Genomic DNA, 16,250 nt, shown 5'->3' with positions numbered 1-16,250 from the left:
GTACTTGTTTTACTAGAAGTAGAAACGAGTTTTAACCTGTCTTCTATGGTGTCGTTTACATGAATGAGATATATTTGTGGCGAGTATGAGGAAGAGTGATGTGGCACATGATGGAAAAACACACATTTACAGGAACTTGTTTTTGTGTGTTCTGGTCATTGATGTTTCCCTTATCGACACGCTTCACAACAGAAGCACATTTTCCCTCTTAATCCAAAGCATCAGTCTGTCTCCACCAGTGTCTATTTGGTTTGTATTAGTTTGACACTGAAAACCAAAATAACATGTTTGTGAAGTAAACAAGATGGAACATAGAAAGTTTATCATTTGCATTTGTTTCTAAGTCTTGGCAATTTAAATATTCAAGCTATTTTAAACCATTCAAGCACCAGAAGATGCGAAAGAAAACTCAATTCTGTACTCGCACGCCGTTATCTGTTCCTCTTTCGTGTCTCCTTGCACTTGTACAGACACATACACACAAAATTATCTCAAAATAACTATATAGTCAAGTATTCTTTTTAAACACAAAGAAATCAGGGCCCGTATTCATAAAGAATCTTAATGCAAAGAGTAGCTCCTAGTGACAAAATTCTAAGAAAATTCTTAGAAATGTGGGCGTTTACTCTTAAAATTAAAGAAAAAATCCTAGTAAAGAAAAAAGTAATTCAGAAAGCATCTTAACCCTTAAAAGAGCTCTTAAGGTCAAAATTGTTAGGAGCACGGACGAGGACTTTTAAGAGGCTTAAGAGTTTCTTTAGCAGAGGAGAAAATGGCAGAAAGACGAAGAGGGAGAAGAAATGTGTTGCAGACAATGAATAACAGTGAGTTAATAAGAAGCTATAGATTAGGTCGTGCAGGGATCATGTTTGTGACTGATCTTATTAGAGACACGCTAACATCTCCAACACAGCGCAGAAATGCCATAGCGCCAGAAATGAAAATAATCACTACATTACGATATTTGGCAACTGGGAAAATTCCATGTTTGAAACATTAAAACCAACATTCAAACCACCACTTAAATAGACATGCCAGCAATCAGTGTAATTGGAAAGAGTGGAACAATTTTTATCATTCTAAGCCAATCAAATACCTTATAGGAAATTAACAGCATGGTAAATAAAATAAAAAAGGATTTATATACACATATATAATGTGTGAGTGTGAGTGTGTGTGTGTGTGTGTGTATGTATGTGTGTGTGTGTGTGTGTGTGTGTGTGTGTGTGTGTGTGTGTGTGTGTGTGTGTGTGTGTGTGTGTGTGTGTGTGTGTGTGTGTGTGTGTGTGTGTGTGTGTGTGTGTGTGTGTGTGTGAGAGAGAACGGTCAAATAGGAAAAATTACGCATGTAATTTCAAAGTGAAGGCTTAGAATAGACCCTATAATTAAAATCACTTTTTTTTTTTTTTTCTTGGACAACCAACCAATCACAGTCTTCAAAAGATTGTGTCATACATAGCAACGGGGTCAACCCCGCCTCCTTACTAAGATGAAAGTTTTTGTCTTTTCCTTACTCAGAGTTGCTCTCAGATCGGTCCCGAATCGCTTTTAAGCTAAGACTCCTACGTAAAAGTGTTTAAGCTAAATTAAGAGTTTTCTTAGAGGATTCTTAGAATCTTTATGAATACGGGCCCAGATGTGTATCAGTATATTGGATCCGTGCATCAGGTCTTAAAGTGACAGGACCCAATAAATACCTTCTGCTGTCTGTCATGAAATGCTAATAAATAAATAAAAACAGCTTTAACAAAGAATAATCTATTTAATTTATACAGTGAAAACTATGCAGTGTTTTTTTTACAATTAATTATTCAATTTCTGTACCTGAACACTACTGTTAGACTCATGTATTTGATGTACTGTATTTATCTACTTGTAATTTGCGGGTATTTTATTACTGACTCTTCACTCGTCTTTAATTGATCCTTGCTAATCTGATCCATGACTCAAAAAAACTACAATATGATCCGAACCATGAGTTTGTGATCCGTTGCACCCCTAGTACTCGGATAATTAAAAAAAGGTCTTGTGTTTAGTAGAAAGAAAACGCTGCACATAAATATTACAACTACTTTTATTGGCACTATGACCTGTTTCTTGGAAAACAAGTTTGCAAAGCAGTGTTTCATTCGCTCATCTTGTTTACAACAGAACAAGTCTTGCTACAAAAACATCAATATGGCTAATCAGAGATCAGAATGCATTTGTGTTGCTGAACATGAACGATGTTCAACAGACTACATATAATACGAGTTATGTGCGCACGTCCCGACTGAACTCCATGGGATGAAGCAGCAACAAATCATTTTGCTGAAGTCGTTACCGCTGTATAAATCAACCAGTACGATCGTCACTGGACATAAATAGTTGCGGTTACAGGCACACGGACAAGTCCTGCAACTTCAGATCTGAGGGGTTTTTGTTTGTATTTTTTTTTTATATATATATATAAAGAACATGCCATCCCTCATGTTCACATGTTTAGTTACATGTCCTCAAGTTTGTTACAGTCCTGCCCATGATCTGAATGTCGTCGAAGGGGAACAAGGCCAATATCTGCAAAACAAAAAGGAGAAACTGTTACCACATCATCCTATTTCTGAGTAAAGCTTGCAGAGAAAAGGCCACAAGTCACCATGAAATGGATTGCACAAAGTGCACGGATGATAAATAATGCCCAATAATACAATGAATGCGTGTTAAGAACGTATTGACTTTGAATTGTCCGATAAGTTTTCGGTACCAGCCATGGTGTTCTCACGCCGCACATCAATGAGTGTGTTTATTAATGCACATTAAGCTTTATCTCATGTAAATAGGGGTGGGTGATCTTCCCAAAATTCATATCACTATCTGAATCACGATCTTCCCAATTTTTAGATGTACTATTGAGAATATCCCTACTGGACTTCAACCATTTGCATAATTTAAAACACAGTATTGCATTAAAGGACAAGTTGGGTATTTTACACTTAAAGCCCTGTTTACAGATCGTATCTGATGAAATAGAACGGTTAAGATTAAAATTTGGACACATGCTCCTGTCCCGAGAATTTTAGGTTTATTTCGCTTTTGTGGACCTATTTTTCCAAACGCGTCACACCCGTGATTCTTCCGTTGAGAGCTTGAATAATAGACACTCCAGCCCAGTTGGTGGCGATAATGCACCTTTGCCAATTGCAAGCAAACCACGGGCATTTCATTGAATACACAGAAGAAGCAGAAGAAGAAGCGGCGGAGTAATACCGTAAAGGTGCTGCGGTCTCACAGCACGTCCTATTAAGTCAATGGAGTTGGACAAAAACTACGATAAAACCTGTTGGAATGCATCTTTTTCAGCGATTTTTGATGGAACATATCAGTGAACACCCCCTGACCACTCGGTGAGTTTCACGTCTTTGTAAACGAAAGTTTAATGTGTTTTTAGGACGGAATCTTCCAGTGCATATAGACAACCATTGTGGGGGTGGGGGGGGGGGGGAAGCGAAATAAACCTAAAATTCTCGGGACAGGAGCATGTGTCCAAATTTTAATCTTAACCGTTCTATTTCATCAGATACGATCTGTAAACAGGGCTTTAAGTGTAAAATACCCAACTTGTCCTTTAAACAATCAGTTGTCAAAATAGTAATTAAACCCAGAGTTAAACGTTAAAACACTGCATAGTCTTCAGTGTATGAATTAAATATACATTATACCTTATTAAAACTACTGGAGTTATTCAGTCAAGAGCAGCGCGTGATCTTGTCTTTAACATTAATGAATGCATGGATCTAATATAATGACATCATAGTATTTATTTTGTTATATTTTCAGTTGTTTAAATCTTTTAAATTGAAATTTTATGTGCTTTTGTCATTTTAATCATTTTTTGCTTTAATTTTGTTTCAGTCATTTTAGCACTTAAACATTTTATTTTTCAGTTGTTTTAAGCATGTTGATATGTAGTATTGTCAGTTTTCATTACAATTTTTGTCTAAAATTTAGCCATGTACATTTGTCATTTTAATTCGTTTTTTTATAAATGTTTGTATTTATCTTTAATTTATTTCCACTTTCAAAACTCATTATTCCACTTGTATATTTCACCGCTGGAAAGATGAATGTGTATTTAAATTGGGTCATTTATGTAGTAGAAATGTGAAATTATTTTAGAAGTTGGAGCCTTCTAGACTGAGAAAAGCCAGAAAATGTATTTTTGGCTCATGTGCATGAAAGACAACAACTCCCAGAATGCACTTGCTTCGCTGCCCTACGAGGCCCAATCCACGCCTACCGGTTACAGAGGGCAGTATCGGGAGAAATGATACAGCTAGGCTACTAGTCGACTCGAAACTGAAAAGACAGCGTTTTATGGTGAGATCCCCCTATGGGCGGGTTGAAGACATGCGGAACGAGCTCCTCCTATTGGCTGTAGTCTCTCGCCTCTAGACAAAGCCTTTGATGAAGATAAATGACGATTTTTGTGTCATCTGAGGTTTATTTCCAGACACACAATACAGAAATCTCTGGTCTCAGGGGGACATGAGGGAGGGAAGCACGGTCACCTCGAAAATACCACCGGGTTTCTACTGATACAAAGCTTAAAGCTAATCGGTGAAGTATCCCTTTAACTTATTTTATTTAAATTTGCGTTGACGCTTTTATTTTTACATTTATGTGTTTCATCTAATATTTATTTGATTTCAGCTTTATTTCAGTTCACAAAAAAAGATTCGTAATAGTTTCAGAGTTGTAGGTAATAATAACAGGTCGGTTCAGTCTGAAAAAGTGTGAAGACCAGATACTAAGGTAACATGGATCTCCTTACATCATCGTTGCCGTCTGCTAGATCCAGGGCTGTTTCGTCCTCCATGTTTCGGATCATCTTGTCGGCTCCGGCCTGGCACAGGAGGTTTGCGATGGAGGCGTCCTGTCGACCCACGGCCAGATGCAGAGCGGTGCAGCCGTTGAACATGACGGCGTCGACATTCGCTCCTCTGTTCAGAAGCAGAGTCACTGCTTGCACATCGTGGAGCTCCACCGCCACATGTAACGCCGTCTTCCCGCTCGTTCCCTCCTGAACCACACAAGAACGAGGAAACACGTGAGTGATTGGTCTCGAGACTGAAGGTGTTCAGCAAGAGCGACAGATCGGCCTTGAGCTGCTCACCTGTATGTTCAGATCCACACCGTTCTTCATCAACAGCCTCATGAGACGATGATGCTTGTGCAGGGTGGCCACATGCAGACACGCCAGACCTGCAATAAACCACAATATTTAATGCCTTCATTAATATAGTACATGCATTTGACAGATACTTATGCAAAGCAACTTGCATTACATTCAATGTATATATTTAATTAGTTCATTAGGGGTATGACGATACCCTCATGTAACGATACTGAACTCACGATATGATATTATTGACATATGGTTAAAGGTTACCTCTAAACAAAAAATTAGTTGATTAAAACGCTAAATTTGGTGTTACATTGTGTGTGTGAATGAATAGGCTTGGACTTGGTGCTGGAAACCCAAAGAACAGGACAGAATAAAAACATTCATGATTCTGAAGCTGAAAATACTGAATTATTTTAGATAAATGCTTGAACTCTTTCACTGACTAGATATATTTAAAATAATGTACCACTTTTTATTGTTAACATCAGAGATTTGGCATTATCAGGACACAAATATTCCCCCATTGCATTATTATACATGTATAGTATAATATATAATTACATATATATGACACTAAAACTCTGAAAACTAGAATTTTTTCCCCTCACACAGAATTGTTTTCATTTTGGGTGAATTATACACAATACATATTGTCCCTATAATATAGTACCAAGTCTGATGCCAGAAACCACTTTCTGCAAGAACTGAAGCGTTTTCAGGGAAACTAATGTAGAAACTGCTTCTCTGTCATGACTGTAACTGGCATAAAGAGAAAACTGAATGATGACAACGTTATGAAACCCTGATACTGGAAGTCCATTAAAACACGGAAAAACTCCACGGCACTTTTTGATGCCAACTTCCTTGTTCTGGCACGATTCTGTTCTCTAAAAACCCTCATGATGAACTCCGGACCGACCAGGATCACAGCAGCGTGACGTAAAACAGATTTCGGCATTTTCTGAGTGCATATGAGTGGCCACACAAAAGTGTCCTGTTATGATGCTAGGGGTTTCTGGACACTTTTGAGCATGTTGCATTAGTGGCATAGGTTTGTTAAAATCACGAATAAGTATTATGACTACCAAATTAGGGGACGGGGGACTCGATGCAACGTGATTCTCTCTACAACAATTCTGGATTGATTCTGAGCTTACATTTTACACATTTGTATACATAAGTGGTTAAATGTATTTGCATCTCAAAATGCTTTTATGTCACGAAATGAATGTAAACGGAGTCAAATATGTCTTAAGGGATTCAACAAACGGGACAAAAACATCTTATATTCAAAAAGATGTCTGTGCATTAGTGTGAATGCAGCTTATTAGATCGCCCGCGGTCGATGAGGACATCAGTAATAATCATACAACAGTAACACTGAGAAAGATAATACTGAAAGCACTGTTTATTTCTAGTAATATAGTTCCTCTTTATGATTTATTACTTGCTTTTATGCTTTGAAGCTATATTAGTATACATTTTAAATTCTTAACATATAATTTAATTTGTAATTATTTTAATTACTTATTTCCCAGGTTTCACAGACAAGGCTTAAGATACTCTCAGACTAAAATGCACGTTTGAGCCGTTTCAACTGAACGCAACTATCTAAAAATATGTCAGTGCCATTGTTTTGTCTCAAGATGCACACCAGTAATGGGTTTTTTTCTAAGGCATGTTTATAGAAAAACTACATAAATGCCCTAATTGAACTCAGGCCTAATCCTGGCTTAATCTAAGCCAAAGACTACAGAACAACACAAGACGCGTCTCTCGTTTTGTTTGGAAAGTGGAAAGTGTTTGCAGGGTAGCACTTTTCCCCAATGCATGCGCATTAGCTTGATCCACCCAGATGATTAGAACGTTTAGAAACAAGATTTACGAGACAGTTGTTTTCAGATTTCATTGGTGATTTCAAATATGGAATTTAATCGTAAGCTTGGCGAACAGTTTCGGAGAATTTGATGTTTCCCCATTCAAAAGGACAGGATCTGCACTTGCATGGCCGAGAGGCGTTTCAAAGATGGCCGCCGAGTGAAATGACTTGTCTTAAAGGTACTTTGTCAAAGAAAGCCCTATCTGTGAAACCAGGCCATTATTACTTATTATTTAAGTACCTGTATTACAAGAAAATCTTAAAATATATATATATTTTTATAAACTAAGAAAAAAAAAGTGGATCAAGATTGGTTTTGGAATTGGATCGTGTCGTGCCTAAAGATTCCCACTCCTCCCACCAAACGGTCTCTTACCTCTCCAGTTTTGTGTTTCCAGCACGTTGGTGAGTTTGCTGGGTGAGGCGTGGTGGACCAGCTCGTTGGCACAATCCAGGAATCCGTGCTCACATGCCACATGGAGAGCGGTGTTTCCTTCCTGGTCCTGGAGCTCCAGTGAAACCCTCTTTTCCAGCAGATCCTTCACTATCTTGGGCTGGTTCAGGTATGTGGCCAGGTGCAACGGCGTCTATGGGCGTCAGAATAAAGTCAGCATCCGACAACATGGCGTTATGTAGGATTGTCATGGCTAATCCTACTTTTGACAGCAAAAACAAAGCCTGTTTGATGTGAAGCATACAACAGATAGTTTTGATACTGGACGATTGTGTTCAATTAACGCCCAAAAGTCCTTAAAGGCCCACTGAAGTGCCTTGAAACACGCAGTATTATTCAATGCGTTGACGTAATTTCCACTGAAACAGGAAGACAGGGCAGGACATATCAAGTAGCTCCTCCCCTTTAAAAAAAATAGCCAATAGCGTTCCGTTTATATCACAGCTTGTCCAGAGCTGTTGAACTCAGTAAAGCCGCAGTTTCCTCCACAGCGGGACTCGATCACATGATCCGCTCTGTGTATCGTGTCTCTGGACCGGAGCTGTGGCGGTTCGAGCAACACTAACGTGAAACCAGACTTCATGGAAAGCATATTTACACTGTCTGAATCGTTCCCTATCCCCTATATAGTGCACTATGTGCCATTCACCATGTAGAAAACAGTAAATGTGTGAACAAGTGAACATTTCAGCAACAGCTTCTGCATCTATTTATAATGTAGGGGGCGGAGCTTCAGATTCTAGAGAGCGTTTGATTGGACAGAAAATCTGATGAGAAGCTGAAGTCTGAGTGATGTCATCAAAATCACTGATCCTTATTGGTGGAAGTGAGAAACTAAGTTTTGAATGCTTATATCTTCTAAATACGAATTGTGTCATTGTTTTGGTGCACACTAGCTTATAGATAACAGTAAGGCTAACATATTCATACTAAAAGACAAAAAAAAAGCGTAAATTTTTATTTCATGGGGACTTTGTAATATGGTTTCGTTTTTTATGCAACTGAATATGTCGGGCTGTCTGCAGCATGGGGACCGTCCCCGTGTCTCTCAAATGAATAGATTAGAACCGCAGTGTTTCAGACAATCGTTCTTTATTTGATAGTTAGCCTGTGTGGGTTAGCAAGAGCATCGCAGACTAGCATTAACCCTTTTGATTTAATGACATTAAGGTTAATTTATTCCAAAGGTTTACTCAATCTGGGAGTTACACACTGACTGTGTCAAAAGGAAACATGTGAATTTAGCTGGCGTTTGCTGATGACGTGACTTTTGGTAAAAGCGCAGCAGCACTAGTATTACTCACAGCTTTAAGTGCTGACTGTCAGATTTGTGCACAGTTTCCTTTAGACATCACACCCTAATGTGATTAAACATCCTTCTGACCCAAATCTGACATCCTCTCATTTAATAAAGCATCAGAGTCAACATAAAATAGGGTTTTGTAACTCATTTTAATTTAATAATGCGACACATTTCGGACCAAACTCCATTATTCCAAGATCGCATCTAATAATTTTAGAGGAGAACATTTCTGAAGCCTAATGTAACATGCATTGTCTTTTGTCAATATGAAACTATGGGCTTTTGTATTGGGGTGTGATTGCAGGGTGTGATTTTTATCCATAGGGAATCGAATGGATGAGTTTTTCCTGTTTTCCTTTTTTCAGGCAGAGCACGTTGTTGAAGTCTGACGAAAGATTACACAACTTTCCTTTTTCTGAATAACATGTGCTTGTGAATCATTGATGATAAGCAGCTCTGATTATTTATTTCATATTGTAATGTAAAACTAGCCAAATGAGTCAGTGCTACTAATACCAACTGGAGGATTTTGATCATAAGTGCCACAATTTTCAGAAAGATCCACAGTGTCCAGTGTCTCCACACCTTTTGACCAATGCATTTGTAATACAGTGTTTATTTACACTAAGTGCAACCAGTCCGCCTTGTTGGCAGAGGTTATTCACAGAAAGTTGACAAATCGACTCGATTTCGAATCTGCCTTTTGCCGAACTGACTCTACTCCCTTTTCCCGTCACATATCATATCAGAAAAGGCATTTATTTTCAATAAAAATGAAGAAAATATTCGAAAAGTGGAAATGAAGTGTCTACGTGTGTTTAATAATAAAGTGTTTATCGGTTAGGTGTAGGGAGGGCTTTACTGTCAGTAAGTTAATATTGCATACCGCTTAATGTACAACAACAATCCATCTACTATTTACACTTATTGCAAAGAAAATACTGCTATTTTTACATAAGCGTAAATAGAATCTATGGCTATTTTCTCTGAATGTAAATAGCCGCTGCCTTTCTAATAAGGATTTCTGATTAAATATTTTAGAGCAGCAAGGCAAAACTAGAAACATTGGTTATCCCAATGGGATTTGATTAATTTTCATGGTATTTCCAGGCCCTTTTACGCTAATGGAGGAATTCTTAAAGAAAACCCCTTAATGTTTCTTTTTTACTTCAAAGCAAGAATATAATCATGTTCTTTCCACAAAATGTATTGTAATGTATGAGTTATGCATCTGTCCACAGCTTTCCATGTCGAGTTTGTGAGTAATAACCTGAGGTAATTTTACATGTAACATCACACCCTGAATGATTAAAACGGCTTCTAATGCATCAGAGGGTAATTCATTGATATTTCCAAGTTTCCATGACTGTGAATATTAATTGATTTGTTGACTTGGCCACATTTTACCGCTTCCTTCTGGCAAAATGCCAACTAAAAAGTCAATACATAGTTCATTTTGAACTATAACAATCATAAGCAGGGGGTTTCTCCAGAAAGCCCCTCGTCTGTTGTCACTGGATAAACCCCACATTTCAAAATAACAATTGAAACCGAGGCTGTCAAACGAGTGTAACAAACACCCATCATTCTTTTATACACACTCAGGGAGTTTCCCCTTAAAGGGGGAAACAGAAATAAGCAAACTTATTTCAACATTCAACAGTTTTTCTGTTCCTTCAGGGGCAATTCATGAAACACGAGCATAACGGATTTCTGTGGAAATCACTCCTGAAATCCTTTGAATGCATGAACTTGCATGAGAAACGTGTTATGCAATTGTGTGGAGAATCTTAAGATGATACCTGATACAAGTTGTTCTGAATATCCATCAGCTCCGGAGGAAACAGATCTATCAGCTGATGTGCAAAGCATTGCTCTTCGTGGATTATGGCCAAATGGAGAATCCTGGAAAAAAACAAGCAGACACACAAGTTGCTGGTTAAATGCCAGTTGAAAATAAAAAAAAACGCTGGTTGAAAGATGAAGCAGAGCCAACGGTAAAGGGAAGGAACTATCAAGCAAACCGCAGTCTAAAAGCAGCACATTTCACAACATGTGATGGAAAAAAATAGGTTGAAAGATACTGAGAAATATGTCACAAAAGTGTCTCGTTGACGGCGGTTCGCAGAGGCATTCGTGCGTTGCGCAACACTGGAACTTTTATGTATTTGTTAAAAGCATTCATATCAGAGATCGCCTTTTTCTATCGAATGATAAAACCTTTCGGATCTTGCAGTTACAAGAAAGACAGCGCAGCCGATTTAAAACACAGATGAGAAATGTGAAAACACATTTCATCTCCAAAAAAAGGAAGATAACATTTTGCATGATGACATTTCTCCAAATTTTCTTTATGCAAAAATACTTAAATATGACCCAAGCATGGTTGCATGAAACAGTTCCATTCATTTATTTATTTAATTCCCATGTATGTGAGTCACGAGGAGCCAGTAAATGATGCATGCCCCCTGCACACTCATACATTAATCTTTTTCCCATCCTCGAGCCGGTATATTTCCTCTCAGGTGTGTGATTTCTCAGCCACTTTCCCCACATGCGATAATCTAGTCTTTACTTTTACAGTAAGCCAGAAGGAAACAGGTAGAAGCGAGTGGTTTCAGCATGTAAATAACGTGAGAACAACTTCGGTGTCATCAATCCGATTGTGGTAAAACGATCATGATTCAAACTGTTTCGCCGCATGTGACATGAACAGGTTTAGTTCACCTACAAATGCAGGTTTTTGTCATCATTTATTTCACCTCAAGACCTCATTTTGAAGAGTTATTTTAATGCTTTCTTTTTACCCATTTTAATGCGAATAGTGCTCCAAAAAGGCACTATAAAGTATCATAAAAAGTCCATATTTCAAGTCTTCTGATGGCTGAATATGTAATCGCTGAAATCTTCCCCACCGCTGTAGCTGTTTATGGTGAATAATTCTTTAAATGCTAGAAAATATGCACACAAAAAAAATGCACCTTTAAGGGTGGGTAAACCTGAGGCAGTACCTTTAAAAGGACATATTTGTACATTTTTTTACCCCTAAAAGTTTCATAGTAGTACCTTAAGGTACATAATGCTACTCTAAGATATTAATATGCTTTTAGGGGTAAAAAAAAAAAAAAAAAGGTAACCTTAAAATGTTTAATATTTATGAGAGTGATAAAAAAAACAACACTTGGAACTTACTGTAAATTATTAATTTTTTGGGTGAACAACACATTTAAAAGGTTTCTGAGAATTGTATAATACTGATAAAATTTAATTGCCATAGTGTGATTTTTAATTCCTTTCTATGTAAAGCATTTTGAATAACTTTAAATTTTCCTTGCTTTTATTTTGTGATTATTTTTATTCCTTTCTATGTAAAGCACTTTGAATTGCCACAGTGTATGAAATGTGCTATATAAATAAACTCGCCTTGCCTTGATAAATACTGTGTGTGTCTGTAATGGAAGTGAATCCCTAAAGTGGGACTTTGCTCATCCGGACTGCCTGAGTAATCATATGGCCCGTGGCATTACTTTTAGGTCTTTAGAAGTATGTTCTTTACTCTTGATGACACTCAGGGGAACGTTTTTTTCCTTGCAACAGCAACAAAAGCAGGCCAAAGGTAAACCATGGCGGCCCACTATGATTCAAGATGCATCACAATGCAAGATGTTCTTGAAATAGCAGGCTTATTGACATCCTGGTTTGTCACGGTCAAATCTCAAAACCAATAAAGAAATGAAAGCAGGGTGACATTAACGATGTTGTGTACGTGCCCACTTGTGCGGTGAGTGTTTTTGCACATATACGTTACAGTTGAACCGCGATCTGGTGTAAAGGTCACTGCTTGCATAAACATGTTTACGTGACATGTGCTCTTAAATATACAGTGCATTAAAAGCATATGAATATGGGTTTAAAACAAATGCTTTGCACTTTCCAAAAAGCTGCCATCATAGCGTGTTTTCTAGCCGACGAGGGGAATTCCACTGCATACTTCTGCTTTCTTCTTCTCATGCGCCATAACAGCAGATCCAGTTTCTAGACGTCTGTTAACCGGCTGTAGTGTTAAAACAGAAAAGCCTGCTACTGTAATCAAAACTTCATCTGTCACATGAGAATGTGTCACTCAGCAAACTAAAACAAGCGTTAAAATGAATCAACTTAAAAAAAGTTTTTTTTTTTTTTTTTTTTTACATTTTATGAACATAAAAAACAAGCTTTTTCCAATTAAAATCTATTTGATTGCTCTTGTACTGCAAAAAGGATGAAAGGCAACGTTATTCAAACATAATTTTGATTTACCATTATATGGGCTTTATTAATGAGAGCTCACCATGCAAACACGTACTACGGACTTCAAACTTTCTCTCATTCACAATTAAACTTTTTACACTGTGTGCCAGATTAATAATGACTTCCTATTCTCTCTCTGTGTGATCATAATGATCATAGTGAATGCCTTAAATTAAATCCAGGCAATTAAATGTTTGTGAAGGTTTAAAGAAACATCCTGCACACTTTCTGAAATCAATTCACCTCCATGCCATCCATCTATCTATCTATCTATCTATCCACCAACCTTGAACTTTAAGCTGCAAAAATAGCAATATGAAGATAAACACATAATAAATGAGTTCCAGTCTTGGATACTGATTGGCCAATACTGCAGGATTTAAATTAAGCAATAGGTTACAAATAGGCCTATAGTCTGTAATCACTTTGATATTGATTATAAATCACGAGCATTAATGCTTTTATAAAATGAAAGCATCTTAAAAAAATAAAAAAAATAAAAATAAAGTACACTATTTTTCAGTTAAAAATCCATTCATAACCACAATCCTTCCGCTAGATAAAATAGTCACAGCCATAACATAACGATGCAATGCAACAACAACAACAAAAAAAAACATTTATCTGGGGGCTGCAGTGATTAGATTTTATAGATTAGATTAGATTAGATAGATTTTAAGCACGTCTGGAACAGATCAGAACTAGTTGTTCGAACCACACGTTTCAAGTGGTTTCCCCAAATTCAACTTGTAATGACTTGTGCAGTCTCAAAATTATTCATGGTGAGCATGGCGAACCCTATTAGAGATATTTACCGTGGTATGTCCTGCAAAACAGGGAAGGATGCCACCTAAAAAATCTGCACATTAAAGTTGATTGGGGGAAAAAATGCGTCCCTAAAATGATTATGTAGGATGAGAATCCGTTTTATAAAAACAATAAGTCACATCGGACGTATGTATTACTCCGCGGCGCGCGTGCTTGTCAACGACACCCTTTAATCGGGCTCTTATTACCTTAAACCACGTTAAGTAAATTCACAAACACCCCATATTTACACATCAAAACACATTTGAATTACACGCATTTCAACTTTCAGAAATATATCAATGAAATTTAAACGTACGTGTCTCCATCGTCTGTAACAGTGGTTAGGAAATTCACTTCCTCTTCAGTGTATTCACAGTCATTCGTTCGTTCACATTTAGAAATGCTGCATTCCTCGATTAAATCCCCCAAACTGTCCACTGTTAACGACGAAGAAGCGTACGCAGAGTCCAGTCGCTCTTCTGTGCCGAGTTTATCCTTCTCATCAGAACTGTCCAAACTCCCGTAATCTCTGGAGAGAGATATCGAATCGATTCCGGAGTCAATCCGATTGTCTAATTCAAATTTGCGTTCTTTCTCACCGCCGCTTCGCGACATTTCGAAGCTTCGATGGGTATCTTCAATGTAGCAATGAAATGATGAAACAAAGTAAAATCACCGTGACATTATGACACCAGAGACACTCGCTTTTGTTTCTCATCCCACCACTGGTAACTCCGCTATCCTCCTCAGATACTCCCAGACTTTCCAATGGCTCTTTAACGTGAATTGTGTTTGTAAAGTTTCAGGTTGAGCTAAACACCAGACAAAACTCTGTAAGTTACTGAAACTGCTGTGAGAAGAAGAAGCCTTCATGGGGAAGCGGTGTTGTAGGCGGAGTCAATGCGGCTTTCAATCTGTCTACAGTGGGAATTCCCCACAGGGAGTGGCAAAAACCCATATCATTATCGATCCAATCCAAACACACATGGAATCTCCTGAAAGCCCTTAACTACAAACCTGTTCTGTATTTTGGGCTGCCAACAACTTCCTTGAATAACCTGTGACTTGATCTGACAGGCGTTATTAAAGTCCCTGAGTTGCAACACATCTTTAATCTGGACATTTATGGGTTTCCAAGATTGCATCTAATCATTTTAGAGGAGAACATTTATGTTACATGCATTGTTTTTTTGACTTGTCTGTCTGTTGTAAGTTTTGGTGGACCAGAAATATGTCACATTAAAACAATAGAACTATAGTCTTTTGTAGCATCATGCTTTGCATACCATATACTAGGCTACTAACAACTTGTTCTGGATGTGTGAATGGATGTGTACAACTATTCATCACACGTGCACATGAATGCACAGATTTTGTATTTTAAAATTCCACCTATTTTCAGTTCTATCGTGCTTTACTGTAGGTGTAGGGAGATGTTTCATTAAACAGAACGGACAGTATCATCAATGACCAGCAGGTGGCTCTATGGTCTGACTTTAAATTCTCTACAGGCGTGATTTATGATTGAATGGCTCATTTTTACATTTTAAAAGTCAAATAACTCCAGAACGTTTGTCACAGGTCTTTTCATTGTCAAATGAACAGGTCATATGACCTATGGTGGCAACAATGACGATTTTGACTTGAGTTAATGAGTATAACAGTATATATAATGATTGCATATCCACAGAATTTTAGTTTGATCATTGATTTTGAACAATAGTTTTTTTTAACATACAAATACTGACACTTTTGTATGAACCACCTTTCTGCTATGATGTCAGAAAGATAAAAAAAAATAAAAAAATTATAAAGGGGAGGTAATGTGAATAACATTGTTGAATAGAAATTGCTGGACAAAGAATAACTGTAATTTTTTCTTAGAAAAAGCATTTAGAACAAACCGATTGTTGTGGGCATCTTTGCTGATAATTGCATCTTATTCAACCCCAATTGAAAATCAGGTTTATTGGCAAAATTTACAGACTTGCAGCTGTTTGCAATGGACAAATTCAAACAAAGTTAATTGAAATAGCACAACACAACAAATGTTTCACGTGGTTTCCCCAAATTCAACTGAAAATGCAACTTTTAATGTCTTCTGCAGTCTCAAAATTATTCAACCCCCTGAATAGAATCCCTCACATCAGCACAAATCTCTAAAACAGGTGTTGTCTCACTAATCAAGGGCTTCATTAGTTGCACCAGGTGTGCTTGAGCTAGAACACATGAAATATCTGAACTGGCTAGGTTTGTTGAGTGTCACGTTTGACTGCATGTTAGAAATATAACATGCTCAAAAGTTCAAAAGTTAAGAGAAGATCTCATCGCCCTTCACAAATGAAGAACA

The 16,250-nt window shown here is 37.5% G+C and overlaps 1 protein-coding gene and 1 long non-coding RNA gene across 2 annotated transcripts in view; one reads left to right on the top strand and one right to left on the bottom strand.

The window, feature by feature from the left end:
- Positions 1-16,250, top strand: part of LOC309482145 — a 241,987-nt gene that overhangs the window by 81,075 nt on the left and 144,662 nt on the right. The window lies entirely within an intron of this gene.
- Positions 2,057-14,789, bottom strand: nfkbie (nuclear factor of kappa light polypeptide gene enhancer in B-cells inhibitor, epsilon). The gene is made up of 6 exons (XM_082147286.1): positions 14,217-14,789; positions 10,603-10,705; positions 7,420-7,630; positions 5,153-5,241; positions 4,811-5,059; positions 2,057-2,556 (listed from the first exon to the last, which is right to left on the bottom strand). The coding sequence occupies exons 1-6, from the start codon at positions 14,513-14,515 to the stop codon at positions 2,482-2,484; spliced, it is 1,026 nt and encodes a 341-aa protein (XP_082003412.1). The 5' UTR covers positions 14,516-14,789; the 3' UTR covers positions 2,057-2,481.

Source organism: Leuciscus leuciscus (assembly GCF_965113295.1).
Source record: "Leuciscus leuciscus genome assembly, chromosome: 19".
Lineage (NCBI taxonomy): Eukaryota > Metazoa > Chordata > Actinopteri > Cypriniformes > Leuciscidae > Leuciscus > Leuciscus leuciscus.
Note: the sequence above shows the minus strand (reverse complement) of the source record. Positions and strands in the feature narration are given on the sequence as shown.